This window comes from Lactuca saligna, chromosome 1, assembly GCF_052625555.1.
Source record: "Lactuca saligna cultivar CGN05327 chromosome 1, ASM5262555v1, whole genome shotgun sequence".
Lineage (NCBI taxonomy): Eukaryota > Viridiplantae > Streptophyta > Magnoliopsida > Asterales > Asteraceae > Lactuca > Lactuca saligna.
In genome coordinates, this window is record NC_136417.1 from 141,069,803 (window position 1) to 141,087,970 (window position 18,168).

Below are 18,168 nucleotides of genomic sequence, written 5' to 3' on the forward strand. Positions count from 1 at the left end.
GTCTAGGAACATCACTTTTTTAAATATTTTTCTTACTTCTTAAGCAAAGGTGAGGAGCACCACGTATGACCAAAATATATGACTAGCAAATATAAAAAGATAACTAAAAAGAAAAAATAAAAATGGAGTACCTTTATTTTGAACTTCAAAAGATCATTTATATAAAACGATCAAATGATATGCACAAGTTTATGGGCACTAGCTGCAAGGACAACACACTAAACATGTTACCAGTATCATAGCAAATTAATAGATGTATACTTTATAATCATTACATATATAATATATGATATGATGATTTCAAATAATGAAAATGGTATTCTTAATCAAACATCCTAAAACAACAACATAACTGAATTAGAACATCCAGCAAGAATCTGTTGAGTGTCCAAAAAGAAAAAGAAAATCACAGTAGATATTATCACCATTGTTACTCAACGTAATTTCTAAATACGTTATGTGATAAAGAAGGAAGAAAAAAAAAAAAAAAAAAAAAAAAAAAAAAAAAAAAAGACAAAAGTTAAGCACAAAAAAACAGATGTTGATTTTGGAACATGTTTTTATTACGCAGCAGAACCATCCTTCTTTGAAGGTGATGGAGGAGGTTGAGTGCCCTCAGCTCCCATTTCTGCCCTAAGATCATTAATACTCTGCTCCAACTCGCTTATCCTTTCACCCATCTCATCGAGTACATTGTTGTTAAGGTCATCATTTAAAATCCATTTATCTTGTATGACATAAAAAAATGTGGATACAGAATTCATAAGAAACAATATCGGAAAAAAAAAAAAAAAAAAAGGATATTCTTTGAAACAATAGAGTCAGACATTGTTTGAAATCTAGTTTGCTGCAAAGACAACACTCGTCAGTACAAAGTAGGATGTAATTGTACTAAACATGCAACCAAAGAGCCATTTACAGCTTACCATTTGCGTGAGAAGGTTTTGAACCTGCGAAAACAAGGGTATTACTGTTAGTTATTCGGAAATGGAACTCGTATAGGCTAAGGAGTTAATACTTTTAGAGTAAGTTACACGAATGGTCCCTATGGTTTAGGGTAATTTGCGCGTTTGATCCCTAACTTATTTTTTTAACTCGGAAGGTTCCTACTGTTTGTTTTTGTTACGCGCTTGGTTCCTATCTTACTTAAAAAGACTATTATGCCCTTGATTTTTTTAATTTATTTAAATAAACACTCCCCTAATCCCACCCCCTCACCTTACCTCACCTACCCCATTATTTTTTCCTTTTTAAATAATAGTCTTTTTAAATAAGATAGGGACCAAACTCGTAACAAAAATAAACAGTAGGGATCAAACGCGTAACAAAAACAAACCATAGGGATCTTCCGAGTTAAAAAAATAAATTAGGGATCAAACACGTAAATTACCCCAAACCATAGGGACCATTCGTGTAATTTACTCTAACTTTTAAGCAACAAGTGATACTTTATTGATAACAAAAATGAACATTCAAGAGCCTTTTGTCAAAGCAAAAACAATATTTTAAATTAAAATGGAGACCATATGTAGGTTTCAAGTGTTCTATAACCATTAATGGTATTTTGCAAAGATATGCGAGGTTCAAAATGTAACCTAACAAAATAAAAACTACAAGTCCAAGGAACTTACAAATTGTGTCATGTCAGCAGTATTTTGCTTGCCATCTCCCGAATCTTTTGCATCCTACAAACAAAAGCAGTTCAACCATTTGTATAGTGGGAAAAATGTTTCAAAAATACATGATTCACAACTATAAGTATAATTTTTACTTGTAACACAATGACAGGGTAAATTAAAATTCATGGGTCAGAAAATGAGGAGTGCTAACAATATCATATGAAATATCACCATAAAAGGGAGCCAAAATATCTCTTAAGCTAGAGGTCTATAACAAAACATACTTTAGATTCAGAAACAAGAAAAACCCTTGCTTTCAACGTAGATATGTAATATCTTAATATTACACATCTATGGGGGGAAACAAAATTTAGATTTATTTATGCATATCAACTCTAAAATCTGACACGCATACATCAAAGACAATTAACTGTAAAGAAAACAAGGATCGTTATGAAATTATACTAGTATTGCCAAAATTTAAATGGAAAATTCATGATTCTCCTATAATTTCATTTAAATCAACAATTTTCCGTAATTTAGAGAACCTTATTAATGTTGCAGTGATCATATATGAAAACCTAATCATAATAGAAGAATCGATTAGTGAAGATTGGCGGAGAGACATAGAGAAGGTTCTACATACCATTTTTCAAGCGAATGTGAATCAATTCCAGCACTTTGTGGCTCCTTGCTCTCACTACGGAGGTTTCTACAATTATGTCTCCCGATCACCCGTTAAGCTTTTGTTTGGAATTGCAACACTAATTAGAAATAAATAGCAAAAAAACAATTATGCACCATTAAATCATTTTTTACCCGTTGTAATTTTTTTTCTATTTTTCTATTTTTCATTTTTTTGGTGTAGTTTATGATTTATTTTGGTGTGGTTTTTTTTTTACCTTTTTTCGTGCAGTTTAACCAATCAAATTAAACGCATAAATTTACACCTACTATTAAAGCTTGAAGAAACACAAATTCTAATATTTCACATGGATCAAGTCAAATTAAATCCACGCCATTCATTCCAAAATCATCTAATGGTTAAGATGCACCAAAGAGGTCCCACCTTAAGCTTGCAGGGTTTTTTCTTGAAACCCAAAGGGTGCGTTTGGTTGTAGAAAATTGTTTTCATTTACTAAGAAAATGTTTTCAGAAAATAGAGTTGAGTTTCATTTTCAATTTTCAATGAAAATTTTAGAAAACGCGTTTGGTTGAAACCGGAGTAGTTTTCATTTTCCATCTTTGAAATTTGGAAAACTGTAAAAATCACTTTTTTAATTTACATACAATTTGAAAAACTGAAAATTTTCATTTTTTTGGAAAATTTTGGAAAACTGAACGAACATAACGCGTTTTCAAAATTTCCATTTTTCTTGGAAAATTTTCCTAAAGAACTAGAAAATTTTCTACAACCAAACGCACCCTAATCATTTTCTCTCAAGCCACCTCCCTTACACTCCCTCACAGCATCCACAACCCCATCGGAGAGCCACAATGAGTGTTTAAATCGTGTTTGTGTTTGTAAACGAAAATATAAAAAGAGATGATGTTCGATTGTGTGCATGTGTGGTTAAATCTAGATGTAAGTGTATTTTTAAATCGATGTTGAAATCTTACTAGCGTTTTCATCTATTTTAAGATATCCCTCAACTTTCATGGGTTCTCTATTTTTTAATAAAACAACGTAATGTATTATTTTGATGAAAACAAATCGTATTTAATAAAAAAAAACGTTTTGTAATCAACATGTATTTACTTTTTACTTAAAAAAAGAAGGTTTTATTCTAAAGATGTCAACTCGTAAATATCAAATCATACGTAAAAACTTACCTGGAATAACCAATCACCCGTAATTGATAAAAGCTTAAAATGGTTGGGCAACTCTAAAGCATCCCTACTGGCAAACACCTGAGACACACATCAAAATACCAACTTACGTTGGAAAGCCTATTGAGATACATAGGCTTTAAGACTCTTTAAGGAAGAAAATTAAAGAGAATATGGTCATAACAACTTTGGATTAATCTTTAGGTACTCTTATCATTTTAAATCTTACTCTTTTAGTCTTTGGCAGGGGGTCACCTAAACTTATGGCCTAGCGGGGGTTGAATGAATCATTCCACATGTCCCCCTTCATAAAGTTCACATACATAACATCATAGAATATAATAAAACACATAATCATAGCATGACATCACATCATATAACCGCATGCAAACAATTAGCACATAGACACCAAAATATAGTTTCTTTTAGGATGTGTGCTTAGAAAAATCCTATGTACTCACATTTGTCTAATTGACCCTTTTCATCAACTTTAAGTCTTAAGGCTTCTTGAAATCGTCAAGGTAATCCTATAACACATAAATATCTTCATATTAAAAGGTGTTTCTGATTTTTAGACAACCCAAATGTAGTTTTTAACACTTATTTGATTTTTACAATTTTTGCCCAAATGTAGTTTTTAACACTTATTTGGTTTGTACAATTTTTGTTTAGTTTTTAGGATTTCCTAGCCCCGACCCCTGAAAGTGTTTTGTTCATAACTGTGGATACAGAACTACAAATGACTTGAACTCGATGTTTCTAGAAACTAGAAACATTTTCCTACAACCTTGTCTCTTCGGGGTGTTTCACAATTCTACTATAATTTTTCGTTATACAACTTACAAGTTCAGTGAATGTTGTTGTCTTCTTATTTGTAACATCTTTTATACTCTTACTTCACCTTGTTATACCCATTTACCAATACACTTTTATACCCATTATTTGACATTAGTTTATTAAATGTATCTTTATTATTATATTTCTATTAGTCATATAATATTTAAAATTTACTTTTTATTCTGCCTCTCGAGCTTACGCCTCGGTTAGAAAATTTTATTCAGCCTTTAAGCTGTGGTTTCCAGACAGAAAACACAAGGAGTATTGTGGTCTTTTTTTATGGCTATTCAAGCTAGAATTCACGGGTAATCTTCAAACAATTTAACCAAGCATTACAAAAGGTCTTAAGGGTTGTTTTGAGGACTTTAATAGCAGCCATAACACATCATTCTGACAGCAATATCTCAGAAAAGGAATGGGAAAGAAACACTTAGAATTGCCCGGTTTGTGAAGAACAAAAGAAATGGATTTTACTGGGTCTTTAAGCCTCTAATACGTGCATGATTTTAGGGCAGAAAAACGAGTTGAATAGCTCAAGAATATACCTGGAATGTGACGTGGGATCAGCCCTAAACAAGCCAAACGGGATTCCTCTTCTTCCTCTCTTCTCTTCGCGGTTTCCTTCTTCCTTCCTCGTATCTCCTTCGTTTTTTCCTTCTTTTTGTCGCACCAATATTCTCCTGCTCTTTTCTGATATCGACCAAGTAGCAGCCCTATGGAAGAAGCCTTCTGCGAGTTATGTGAGCCACAAGAGGAAACGGACGAGAGAAAAAGAAGGCGGATCGCTCCATTCCGTTGTATGGGAGTTATTGGTTTTTTTTTTTACAGTTTAATCCCTCTACTTCTATCTTTGTACAACTCCAGCTCAACCCTAATTTCCTGTCATAGTTAGTTAACTTTTACTTAAATCAATCTATCTTTCACTTTGGTCCCCTATACGTATCATTTATTTGCTAGATAACAATTAAATCGTTTAAATGTGTTTTTTTTTTTTTATTGTTTTTTATAACTATTATCGTTATTAGTTTTTTTTTTTTTTTTTTTTTTTTTTTTTTTTTTTTTTTAAGTTTAATTTCATCACAAATAAAACTATATTCACCTATGAGGAGACGCACTTGTCACAAACATAATTCACACGGATCGTCACTTTGGCACTTTGTCTCCTCGGCTTTAATCTTTTTTGGTGAGGATTTTGAGCTTTACGCCTTATTCCCGAGTTCTATTTAAGGGAGATATCGATGGAAATAGAGAGAAAACGAAGGATATCGAAGGATAATCGTGTTTTCGAAATGGAAAATGAAGGAAGAAAATGGTTTTGAAGCCATATTTTTCTTCTGTATTTTCCTCTCAAATTTGGCAGATTTGGGAATAAAGTGAGGGAAATGAAAAGTTTTAAGTTTATTTTTTTTTCTCTAACTCGGAAACACAAAAAGTTAAAATTTTCCTCTCATTTCCTTTAATTTCATCCGAACTCGTGAATACGGAATAAAGAAATTTTTCCTTCCCCTTCCTTTTTTATTTTATCAATATTTTCCTTCCATTTCTTTTATTGAATTTACAAAAAAAATTCAGGACTAAGGCGTTAATCTTTTTTGTGTGATTTTTTTCTTTTTGGTGCAGTTTTTAATATTTTCTTATTTGTGCTATTTTTTTTTTTTTTTTTTTTTTCATTTTTTGGTTTGATTTGTGAACTTCTTTGATGTGGTTTGTTGAGCCTTTAATCCTTTTTTATGCGGTTTTTCTTTAATCCTTTTCGATGTGGTTTTGTTGGTGAGGCTTTTTTTAGAGTGATTTTTGATAGGGGTGACAGTTGATGACACGACATGACACGAAATGAAATTGGAACGAAACTAAAATTCGAATTTGTGTTCGTGTCAAGTATAAAAAACACGACGTCATGTTGTGTCTTGTTCGTGTTCAAAATTCAACACAAAATTGACACGATTTAGCATTTGTCAGTTGTGTTTATCGTGTTATGTATGATTATGTATTAATTAAATAAATTAATTGTTATATTTTGTCATTTTTTCGTGTCGTGTCATGTTTATTATTTTTTAACCAGTTCGTTTTCGTGTTAGTTGAAAAAACACGACATCATGTCTTGTCGTGTTCGTGTTATAAAAAACTTTGTAGTGTCGTGTCGATTTAGACAAAAACACGACATGATGCCCGAGTTTTTGATCTTTTTCTTTTTTGGTGTGATTTTTTTTTTTTTTTTTTTTACTATTTTGTGTGTTTTTCTATTTTTTTGGGATAGGACTAACTAAGGTAATTAACTTTTCGGTTTGTTCATATGTAGGTAACTATCTTTTTTTTGTACACATCAAGATAACAAACTTTTTGGAACTGTTTATGTATGATCATTATGACCTGCTGTAGCAGGTTATATCCGGCTATAATAGGTCATAATAGTTATATGTGAACACTTTCAACAAGTTCGTTACCTAGATGTGTACAAAAAAATAGTTACCCAAATATGAACAAAACCAAAAGTAACAGTAAATTACACGAATGGTCCCTGTGGTTTGGGAAAATTTGTGTTTTTGGTCTCTAACTTATTTTTTTAATATGGATGGTCCCTACTATTTATTTTTGTTGCGTTTGGTCCATATCTTACCTAAAAAGATTATTGTACCCTTATCAATTTAATTTTTTTAATTAATTTTCTTATTTATGTATTTTTATATGTTTAATAAAACTAATAGACCTCACATATCTGTATCTTCCCACCATCACATCTCTCATCATCCTCAATTTCTATTTCTTTTCCATCTTTAGTGATAGACAAAATTGCAAGAATGGTCCCTATGGTATATCCAAAATTGCTACTTTGGGCCAAACAGGTTTGGACTAGCAGCAATAGTCCAAAAGTTTTCATTTTGCTGCGGTTTTGGTCCAAAACAGTCTAAAATTTTTAAAAATGATGGATTTGCCCTTTTCCATTTGATTTTTGCTTTTCTTTTTATTATTTAATTATTCGATAAATAAAAAAAATAAAAAATAAATCAAATAAAATAAAATCTCTCTCTCCTCTCTCTCTCTCTCTCTCTCTCTCATCACCATCTTCGATCAGTGGCACCATTCCACATCCACTAAACACAAATGTTGGTGACTTTTGCACCACCTCGCTCCTTCTCAAATACATCGACCACCACCGGTGGTAATCAGCCCAACATCGCCGGAAAAATCGAGCATTGAGAATGGAGATGAAGCTCAAAGAAGAAGGAAACAGAGAGTATCAACAGATCGAGGAAGGGCAAAAAAAGAAGCGGTGACAAAGATTGACTTCCAGCATCGATGTAAGGTGTTACCCAAATATGTTCGTTGTGAGATTTTCTTCTAAAACCCTAAACGACGTCTAAAACCCTAGAAACTAGAAGGGTGGCGGTTGAAACCCTAATTTGTGAAGATCCTCGAATCACCTATCTATAACAACAACTTATGAAGAATCAGAATAGATCAGGTAGCGGAGGAATAATGTTTGGAGGAGGTGCTTACGAACGATGTGATGGTAGGTGAAGGGATAGGTGTTTGCTGGTGCTACACGACCGAAAGGGAGGCAGAGAGGGGTTGCATAGGTGGTGGTCGAAAACTTTCTTTCTTCGCCAATGAACTGAACAGTAGTATCAAATTAGAAATCAGACCCCTCCCCCTTCGATTATCAGAATCCATTTGACAAACACACTCACCCAAAGTGGTACCCTCTTTCTCCTTCTTCTATACTCGATGATAGCTCTCATTTTTCTACTTTCTGAATTGATGGCAACCCCTTATTTTATCTCTTTTTTTTTTTTTTACATTTCTAGTTGTTAGGGATGGTGGTAATGGAGGGATAAGGGAGGTCTTGGGTGATTGAAGGTGACATTGGGTGGTGTAGGGTTATGAGTGTGTTTGTGTATGGTTTTTTATGAGTATATTTGTTTTGTTTTTGTGTATGGTTTTTGTTTTTAGGATGTTTTTTAGATGGATATGAAGTGGTAGAAATAATTTAAGTGGAGATGGAGCTGACATACGGTGGTGGTGGCCGGTGGCAGTGTTAGAAGATGTTCTTGAGTGTTCTTAAGATTATGAAGATGTTCTTGATAGATAAACCCAAATGGAGAGAGAGAGAGAGAGAGAGAGAGAAAGAGAGAGAGAGAGAGAGAGAGAGAGAGAGAGAGGAGAGAGAGATTTTATTTTATTTGATTTATTTTTTATTTTTTTTATTTATCGAATAATTAAATAATAAAAAGAAAAGCAAAAAACAAATGGAAAAGGGCAAATCCGTCATTTTTAAAAAATTTAGACTGTTTTGGACCAAAACCGCAGCAAAATGAAAACTTTTGGACTATTGCTGCTAGTCCAAACCTGTTTGGCCCAAAGTAGCAATTTTGGATATACCACAGGGACCATTCTTGCAATTTTGTCTTAGTGATATCGACATCTTCACCATCCATTCGTCCTTCAACTCCAGCGAACCAACACCACAACCCACTAAAGTGAAGAGACAGTGGGTTATGGTGTTTGTTCGCCAAAGTTGAATGACCAAAAAAGAAAATGATGGTGAAGACTTCCATGTCACTAAAGATGGAAAGAAAATAGAAGTTGAAGAGGATGAGAGATGGGATGGTGACCGGTGGAACCCAAATTAAATTTCTCAAATGTGGTTTCAGGTTTACGGTGAAGAGATACATATATGTGCGGTCTATTAATTTTTTTAAACATATAAAAACAAATACATAAATAAGAAAATTAATTAAAAAAATAAATTAATAAGGGCAAAATAATCTTTTTAGGTAAGACAGGGACTAAGCACGCAACAAAAATAAACAGTAGGGATCATTTGAATTAAAAAAATAATTTAGGGACCAAACGCACAAATTCCCCCAAACTATAGGGACCATTCGTATAATTTACTCTTACTTTTGGTTTTGTTCATATTTAGGTAACTATTTTTTTTGTATACATCAAAGGTACGAACTTGTTGAAAGTGTTCACATATAACCATTATGACCTGTTGTAACTATTCACATATAACCATTAATTATGACTTGTTGTAGCAAGATGTAACTTGCTACAGCAGGTCATAATGGTGATATGTGAACAGTTACAAAAAGTTTGTTACTTAGATGTATACAAAAAAAAGATAGTTACATATATGTGAACAACCTGAAAAGTTAATTACCTTAATAAGTCTTATTCCTTTTTTTTTGTGCGGTTTTTGAGCCACTTTGTTTCCTATATGCCAAGAAAATGAATATACATTTCATCAAAATAAGAAAACATAATTGGTATATATATATATATATATATATATATATATATATATATATATATATATATATATATATATATATATATATATATAAGCGGAGGTTCATTTGAAACCATATTAATTTTGTGAGACATGGGGACGCGATCCTAGCCACTTATCTTGTAGATCAAAGAAATAAAAATTATAAAACGCAAAATAAAAGAAAAAAAATCCAATTTTCTTTTAATATTAATTTTGTTATTTAACTTATCAATAAATAAATAATTAAATATCACTGTTTTTTTCAAAATATAAATGAAATATTCTAATACAATATTACACTGTAAATAATCAATTCAAAATTTTATAATGTTAGAATCTACTCTAACTAATAAAACAATAGTTTTCATGTCCACTTGTCATCTTCCTGTAATGACATGTCAGCTTTTGCCACTTGTCAACATTTCACACCTTCACAAAAAATCTAAAATGTTAAATATCTACAAAAATAATTTTTGCCACATGTCAATCTCTAATTAGTTTTTATACTTGTCATTTTGTGATATTTTTTAAATAAATAATATCCACAAGTCAATTTATGAGTTTTTTAAATTTTAAAATTAAAAAATCACATAATCTTATACTTATATATGTAAAGTATCAAATGTAATAAATATTATAATAAATTGCAATTAATTGTTTCTTTATTCTTTATTTCAAAATTTTATTTTAAAAAATACTTATTATTTATATTTTAATATTTTATTTCTTTAATCAACCCGTGTAATACACGTGTTTTACACCTAGTGTGATATTAATACAAAATCGTTTGAATAAGTAAATAACTAATCACTTAAATACCATTTAATACTTTTCTTCTAATAGTTTCTATGGTCAAACGAAATCATTAAGTATTCCATAATAACTTTCAAAAAAATAAACGAATTTTATTTTGATTGCATTCCATAATTTTCTGCTTTCAAGTTTTATCATCCCAACATTTCAGAGGTTTTCAAAATCTTTTGTAATCTAACTCCATATATTGAAGCCAATACATATTTTCTTCCCTTCATTCTTAAACTTAAAATGTTCCAAACCTTCTACAAGTTCCGCATTTTGTATCTGGAATCTATTTTTTTTTTTACTTTTTGGTAATTTTGAAATTTATTATTATTAGCTTAACTAATTACATGTATTTCTCAACTAACACATCAAAGTTTTCATAATTCATTTTACCTGTTTTCTATTTATTTGTATTTCAATTCAATATCTTACATTTTACTACGTTTGTGCACCATTTACTTTCAGCATAATTCTGATCCAACCATCACCTACTTGAATGACATTGGTGTGGTATCACCTAATACCACATTTAAAGTACGAATACTCAGCTTGTGGAACTTCATTCCAAAATCAAAGAAACAAATCTTATCCATCGAAATGATTATTATGGATGAAAATGTTGCTTTCAATAATTGACTGACCTTCTTATTATACAAACATTTAGTTATATTTTTATTATATCATTGAGTGACATTCTTATTTTCTCTGTAGGACACTAAGATACAATGTTGTGTTTTTCAATAGTCACAAGTTCCAATATCTTCTAAATGTTGGAGACACTTTAATAATAAAGAATCCTAACATGGCTAAGAAACAAGAAGGTTTTGATATTACTGGATAAGACCAGCAAATTATGTTGCAATGGAATACTACTGTTAAGAGATGTATTGATTTTATGGGTCCGATTCATAGTTTTATGTTTGTTGATTTTGCCACGATTTTACAGCAACAATGTCCTACAAATTCATGTTTTGGTAAGTTTTTTTACTTCACTTTTTTTTAAAAAATTTTCTTATGAAACCCTATACGTCATATTAATCTTTTTATGATTATTAGATGTGATCGGTCATATCGTGTCATGTCATGATCTTGAATCATCTAATTTAATTCAATCAAAACACAACATCAAGTTGACTTTAAGTGATTTAGAGTTAGTTCTTTACCATTTCCTTTTTTTAATGTATATGTTATTTACTATGTAAAACTTTTACTTCATTATTGCAGTGGAACCGACCTTAAGATTACTTTGTTTGGTTTTTAAGCCAATTAGCTAAGTGATTTTTTGACAAATAACACAGATGTATCTTGTGTTATCATAATTGTCCAGTTTGTTGCCATCAATGTTTGGAATGGTTTGTGATAATATTATATATTTTTTAATTTTGGAAAATAAAATATTTGTTATTTTTTTTTCTTTATCAGAGCGTGTTTCAGTACAATCTTACTTTGATTCTTCTAAGTTGTTTGTTAATGCGGATATTGTTGAGATTAACGAGTACTGGAAAATGTTAGTTGCATTGTTATAATTTATTGTTAATGCCATAACATAGAATACTACTAATCTACATCTTTACATTTTAATATATTTATTACATAATACAGGTTGGATGGTGGGTGTTGATGGGATTAAGAAATCTGAAAGTAGTATTACTATACTGCCAAGTCATACTTTTTTCATCCCATCATTGGTTTCAAAGTAATTTTGAAATAAAAAATATGTGTGATGTCATCCAACCAATGAAGGTATATTATATCAATATATTTTATTGTTTTCTTTTTCAACAATTTACATTTCACATATGCTTTCTAATTGATCTACTTTTGTCTTTTGTGTCACACCCCCGAACCGTTAGAAATAATGGCGGAAACGTCCGAGAGCGGGCGACGTCATGCGTAGTATCACAATAATTGTATCATAGCAATCAAAGTAAACACAACCATTACATTAACATAAGAATATTTACATATGTTTGAAAACATAGTTTGTGTACATCAAAAGTAACAAAAGATAAAGACGAGACTCCAAAATGCTCCGTCTTCTCCAAAAGTTGGTGAAGGTACTTGTCTATCGTTGCCCTGAGAATACAAGTGGTTTTGAAAACGTATCAGCAGAAAGCTGGTGAGTTCATAAGCATGTTTTTGTATTGAAAACTAGTCACTGAAATTGTACAAATGATTTCTTTTCATTATAAGTAAAATGTCGTTTGTATTGGAAACCATTATTATCAAGTTCTGAAATATGTATGCACGCTTTCCAAGAAAATCCAATATTTTCTAACATGTTTGTTGATTATTATATGAAAAGTATGTTCCGTTTGGGAAACCCTGGCTACCACCAGTATGTAGTGTATGTTTTGTTTCGAAGACCTTGGCTACCACCAGTATGTAGTGTATGATCCATTTGAAAAGCCTGGCTACCACCAGAATGTATAGTAGTTTTATTACTCAAATAAAACCAAGAGTTGGATCCCTGGAATACCCTCCAGTAAGTAGATAGATAGTTTCATTAATTAAAATAAAACTATTGAAGAAAGAAATACCGTAAACAAGTTTAGTTTATACTTATTGTGAGTCGTATAACCATACTAATATGACTGATGACCGGCTTGACGTTTCTTCAGGCATCGTACGGTTACAGAATTTGTCACCCCAGGTATGTCCGCTTAACTGTAGCTAACAGTTCATGTGTGGGATTGTCGGTCCCGAATAGATCTATTCATAAATTTCACACTCTCCCTCCAGGAGACTCTAGTTGTACTAAAGGTGAGGATTTACTGGTACCCCGAGGGGTATAACGAAGATATGCCTCACAATCCTGTATTAACTAGTTTACGTGTGGTTCGGTTGTTCTCGAGTTCGAAATCGTTTGTAACGGTGTAGAGTATAAATAATTATACACAAAATAATTATTTAATAAGATACTCTAATAATGGATAAACTAAATCTATCATAGTTTATATGTTTGATTTTGTACGTAGTTTGATTCTGTGAAACTTGTAATGACTTTTCCCAAACTATATCTATTATAGTTTGACTGGTAAGTTGTGCTCGTATATTGTTCGGAAAAACTATGCAATTATGTTTAGAAAACGTCCCTTATGCTCCGCATATTACATAAAGGGAATAAGGCATCTAAATGTTTGACATAAGATCATTGTAATTGCATCTGTTTTTAACTTATGAAAACCGTTATATTTGGCTTGTATCCCCCCCCCCCCCCTTAGAACGTTTTAAAATACGTAAAAACATAGGGGGTATGAACTCACAGTTGGTTGGTCGTAAAGGATTGAACCGAAAGATCATTGAGTCGAAGCATGCGTCACTTAACGGAATCCTAATATCAAATAAATACATATATGTATAAAAATTAGCGATTTCGTTAGATAAAGTGTTAGATAAACACTTGGTTTTGGTTAAGGAATGTTACCTGGACTTGATTGAATTGAGAAAACAGGTTTTTCCCCACGAAAGAGCTGTTTACGGTCGAGAGGAGAGTTTACGGTCGACAGGCAGTTTACGACCGTGAACTAGGGTTTACGATCATAAACTGAGTTTATGGTCCTTGAAGATTTGACCGTAAATGGGTTTACGGTCTAAGAAGATTGACCGTAAACTCAAGAACAGTGATGTTGGTTTCGATGAAAACGTGTTTTAGATGCTCATACACTACCTCCAGAAGTGTTTCCTGATGCTTTTCCAATAGAAATGAGGGTGTTTTGGTGTTTATGGTCAGAGGTTCTAGAGAGAGAATGAGAGAGTTTCTGGTCCAAAGTGTTCAAATGAGGGTGGGGGTCTCATATTTATAGGGGATTTCGTGGTCGGTGAGTGGGGTTCACCCGACTCCGACTGTAAACAGGGTTTACAGTCGTACACGAGTTTACGACCGTAAACTCGTCCTAGACCGTGAACTCGGTGTTTTTCGAGGAAATTCAAGTTTTTCACGTGATTTCCGGTTTATTCCGACTCGTATAAAATACATATTATTTATTTGAAACGTAAAGTCTTTCTCAAACTAAGAAATTTGACGGAATTTAATAAAAACCTAAATTTTATTAACGAAAACTGGGTAAGGATAACGGAAAAAGTTTCAGGTTGTCACATTTTGTTACATGCATGTAAGTTTATTTTGATTGGAATAATCGAGGGTATCCGACAAGACCATGAGTGGTATTATAATGCTTGTATTAAATGTTGGAAGAAGTGCACAGTGATTTATAATATACGCCATGCCTCTAAATCCCAGAAACGCATTTCTAACTTAACAACATTTAAGTGTAAAAATAACATATGCAACTTGTCACTTGTGAAGAAAAAAGAAAAGTATTTAAAACAACCTTTGACTATTAAAATTGGAATCTTTAAAATATATAATTTTCTAATATGTTGATAATAACTTTTTTCCTATAGGTTTCTAATCTCTATCACCGACCAAGATGTTATAGGGACGATTTCACTAACACTTTTTGATACATTAGCAATGAAATGTTGGGATTTAAATGCGACTGATTTAGTCAAAATAGTGAAGGAGGTATAATCTATTTTTTTATTTTGGTTTTAAATGCAAGTGATTTACTCAACAATAGTGAATGAGGTATATCGAATTTGTTTTTCATCCATAGAGAGGTGATAGTTTGGTTTTGTTCCTAACTGAATTAAACGTCTTAAAACAACAAAAGACAACTTTCTTGGTTGAAGTTACACCTTACAATGAACAAAACCCGGCCAACTTTTCTCTATTAACAAAATTATTGAAGATGCTGAAATACTTTCTAAATTGGAGAGCAAAGTAGAATCTTTGGTATATACTTTAACTCCAATAATATTTAATTCCATTGTATTTTGTTACCTAACTAGTCTTTATTTGACATATTATTATGAAGGGCGGTGAATCCGAATCATATAATCAACAACCGATGTCTCATTTTCGGATGAGATAAAAGTTGTAAATGTATATATTATATTATTATTATATTACTTTATAATATAAATCGTCCCACTTTAATATATTTATGAACATATTTAACATTTACTAACATTTAATTACAAGTAACCAAGCATTATTTTTTCACTTTTAGGATTGTGCTTCTCAAACAGAAGATAATGTAACCCCTTCTGCTTTAGAAAAATCAACCGCGACATCACCTATTAAGACGTTTAACCACTCCATTCTATGAATGGAATTATATCATTTTCATTATGAAGTCGATTTAGTCCAACGTCCAAAGGAGCCATATCGACACAAGAGTAGCAGAAAACATGTGAAGGATCATAACCCAAACAACGGTTCATCATACGGAGGTGTGCAAAGGAGAAATAAACTATATTGACATGGTCAATATAGTCAAAATACCCACCAATTTATGATCTTTTTGATGAGTAATGAAACTGACATCCATGTTTGATATGGATCGAAAAGTATATGTTGTTCGGTTCTCTTGGAAAAATAAAAATTAGTTAATGTAAAATATAGACGTAAATCTTCAAATATTAACATTATTCATACCATGGAGTTCTACAAGATCCAGAAACTCAGATGAATCACGGGTATTCCATGTAGTAACTTGATTTGCAATTAGAGAAGTTTGTAGAAGATGAAACGAGCTTGGGAGATCAGCGATTAGTGAATCGGGTATGATCATATAGCAGGGTTAAAAGGAAGTTTATATGCAATTCATTATTACTTCTATTGATTTGAAAGGTGTAATGTGTAATTATTATTATAGAAGATATAAGTTTGGCGGTTATCTTATCTATATGCAATCATCAGATTATTTTGATACGAACTATTACTGGGAATGTGTATTAATTCCATTTTTGACTAATGGATACATTAAAATATAGTTATAAATGATATACATTCATATTTTTTGTCACACCCCCAAACCAGAACGGTGGAAACGTTCAGGGGTGGAGGACATCATGTACAGTATCATATCAATGCATAATAGTAAACAAGCAACAACATCATCCATTGCATTAATAGAATAATTTAATACAAGTGTGTTTTGTATAGTTTGAAAGACACCCAAAATATGAATCAAAATAAAAGACGAGTCGTGAACACACTCTGTCTTCTCAAAAGCCTGGTCTAGATGTACCTATCTACTGGTGACCTGAGAATACAAGTTATTTTGAAAGAGATGATCAGCATTAAAGCTTGTGAGTTAAGTATTTTAGTGTCATTGTTTTGTATGAAAGTGTTTGTAAACGTATGTTGTAAATGTTTGTAAGTGTTTTATGCAAATGTTGTATCTCCTAGAAAATCCTATATTTTCTACCTTATTTTGAAATGTAGCCTTCTACCAAGACTCGACTGTTCTGAATGTGTGTTTTTTGTAAAGTGAGTGTTTTTCCCAAGTATGACTATCATTACTAAAATATAGTTTACATTACCGTTTATGTGAGAAGATCACAATGTGAATGCAATGGGAAAAATAAAGATGTATTATAGTATTGTATATAAATAGCTATCGATGTACTAACTATCTTAAACCAGTTTGTTTAATTAAGGTAAAATGTGATATGATTATAACCATACTTATTGACTAGTGGATAACATGACAACCTACTGGTATCGAAACTGATGTGATATTTGTTACCCCTTGGCCTGCCGGCCAAACTGTAGCTAACAGTCGAGATGCATGATTGTTAGTCCCGTATAGATCTATACATACAATGCCCGCTCTCCCTCCAGGAGACTCTGGTTACAAAACATGACACAACAGTATGATGTCATGTCATGAAGTAGTAACTCACATTAATGTTATAGTATTCTTGTATTTGTATAATATGTTCGGTCTGTTCTTGTGTATTGTGTGTTCTCTATGTATAGTGTATAGTATGTTCCTCCTTATTTCTCATTATAGTATGTTCTTTCTATTTCTCGTTATAGTATGTTTGAACTGACTCATGTATGAACTGACTATTGTATGTTTCATTGTTCTTAGAAATAGTGAATAGTAAATCTCTAAACTATACATATTATAGTTTACTAGTAGTGTTGTTTGAATGACTGTGTATGTTTGTACACCTTTGCTACCCAAAGGTGTTGAACTGAGATAAAAGCTTTTATATCTATATACATATACATAATATATAACCAATATTTAAACGACACTCAGACAAACAACCGGATATCCTAAGTCCACAACCAAACAAGGAACATGAAATAAAGCGAGTTATCAGTCTGAAGCCCTTTCAACACTACTTATATAACTATATTTATATAAACATGATTTTGACAATATATAAGTTTAAAAGAGTTTTAATAAAGAGTTTAGCATATAAAAGAGTTTTAACCATTTGAATGGTTATAGTTGACTTGATGTTAGTTTATAAAATGTTTTGAAATAGTTTGTTTGATAACACAGTTTGGAGTATAAGAGATCCACTTGTTTTGATAGCTATAAATCACGTGTGATTGATTCGATAATTATAATGTTTTTTACTTGTATTCCCCCCCCCCCCTCCTAAAAGCATTTTAAATCGTCAAAAGATAAGTTAGGGGTATGAACTCACTTTGTAAATGGTGAATCGGGCAGTGTTTCGTTTCTAGGAATGATCTTTCTTGACGTAACCGCGGGCTTCTGGTGAAGAAACAAGCTTCACGCGGGCAGCACTTCGACTGGAAAGGAGCTAGTTTCTCTGTAGATTTGGGGCTTCGGGACTCGCGTTGTGTGCTAGAGGTGTTACCGGTGTTTTGGGGTGGTTTAGAGGGGCTTAACAGTGTATAGAAGTAGGAGAGAGGATGGATTTCAGCAACCAAAGTCGGAAGGCCTCAATTTCTATATATAGGGAGTAATTTTG

At 31.9% G+C, this 18,168-nt stretch overlaps 2 protein-coding genes across 3 annotated transcripts in view; one reads left to right on the forward strand and one right to left on the reverse strand.

The window, feature by feature from the left end:
- Positions 1 to 329: 329 nt before the first annotated feature.
- Positions 330 to 5,079, reverse strand: LOC145000903 (heat shock factor-binding protein-like). Of its 2 annotated transcripts, XM_078960209.1 has the most exons (7): positions 4,832 to 5,077; positions 3,453 to 3,530; positions 2,266 to 2,383; positions 1,632 to 1,685; positions 927 to 950; positions 805 to 847; positions 331 to 688 (listed from the first exon to the last, which is right to left on the reverse strand). In XM_078960209.1, the coding sequence occupies exons 3-7, from the start codon at positions 2,266 to 2,268 to the stop codon at positions 564 to 566; spliced, it is 249 nt and encodes an 82-aa protein (XP_078816335.1). In that variant the 5' UTR covers positions 2,269 to 2,383; positions 3,453 to 3,530; positions 4,832 to 5,077; the 3' UTR covers positions 331 to 563. The 2 variants fall into 2 exon arrangements, with proteins under 2 accessions (XP_078816342.1, XP_078816335.1); XM_078960216.1 differs by lacking the exon at positions 3,453 to 3,530 and having other exon boundaries at positions 330 to 688; positions 4,832 to 5,079.
- A 6,136-nt stretch (positions 5,080 to 11,215) lies between these two features.
- LOC145012168 (uncharacterized) overlaps positions 11,216 to 18,168 on the forward strand; it is a 28,101-nt gene continuing 21,148 nt past the window's right edge. Inside the window, exons 1-6 of the mRNA XM_078970950.1 lie at positions 11,216 to 11,336; positions 11,419 to 11,512; positions 11,587 to 11,615; positions 11,661 to 11,714; positions 11,785 to 11,869; positions 11,965 to 11,972. Coding sequence (XP_078827076.1) covers positions 11,216 to 11,336; positions 11,419 to 11,512; positions 11,587 to 11,615; positions 11,661 to 11,714; positions 11,785 to 11,869; positions 11,965 to 11,972 — 391 coding nt within the window. The remainder of the gene's footprint in view (positions 11,337 to 11,418; positions 11,513 to 11,586; positions 11,616 to 11,660; positions 11,715 to 11,784; positions 11,870 to 11,964; positions 11,973 to 18,168) is intronic.

Coding starts and splice junctions, on each gene's coding strand:
- LOC145000903 (XM_078960216.1), bottom strand. Junction 951..1,631: donor CTGCTGACATGACACAATTT/GTAAGTTCCTTG, acceptor TTGTTTTCGCAG/GTTCAAAACCTTCTCACGCA. Junction 689..804: donor TGACTCTATTGTTTCAAAGA/ATATCCTTTTTT, acceptor ACAACAATGTAC/TCGATGAGATGGGTGAAAGG.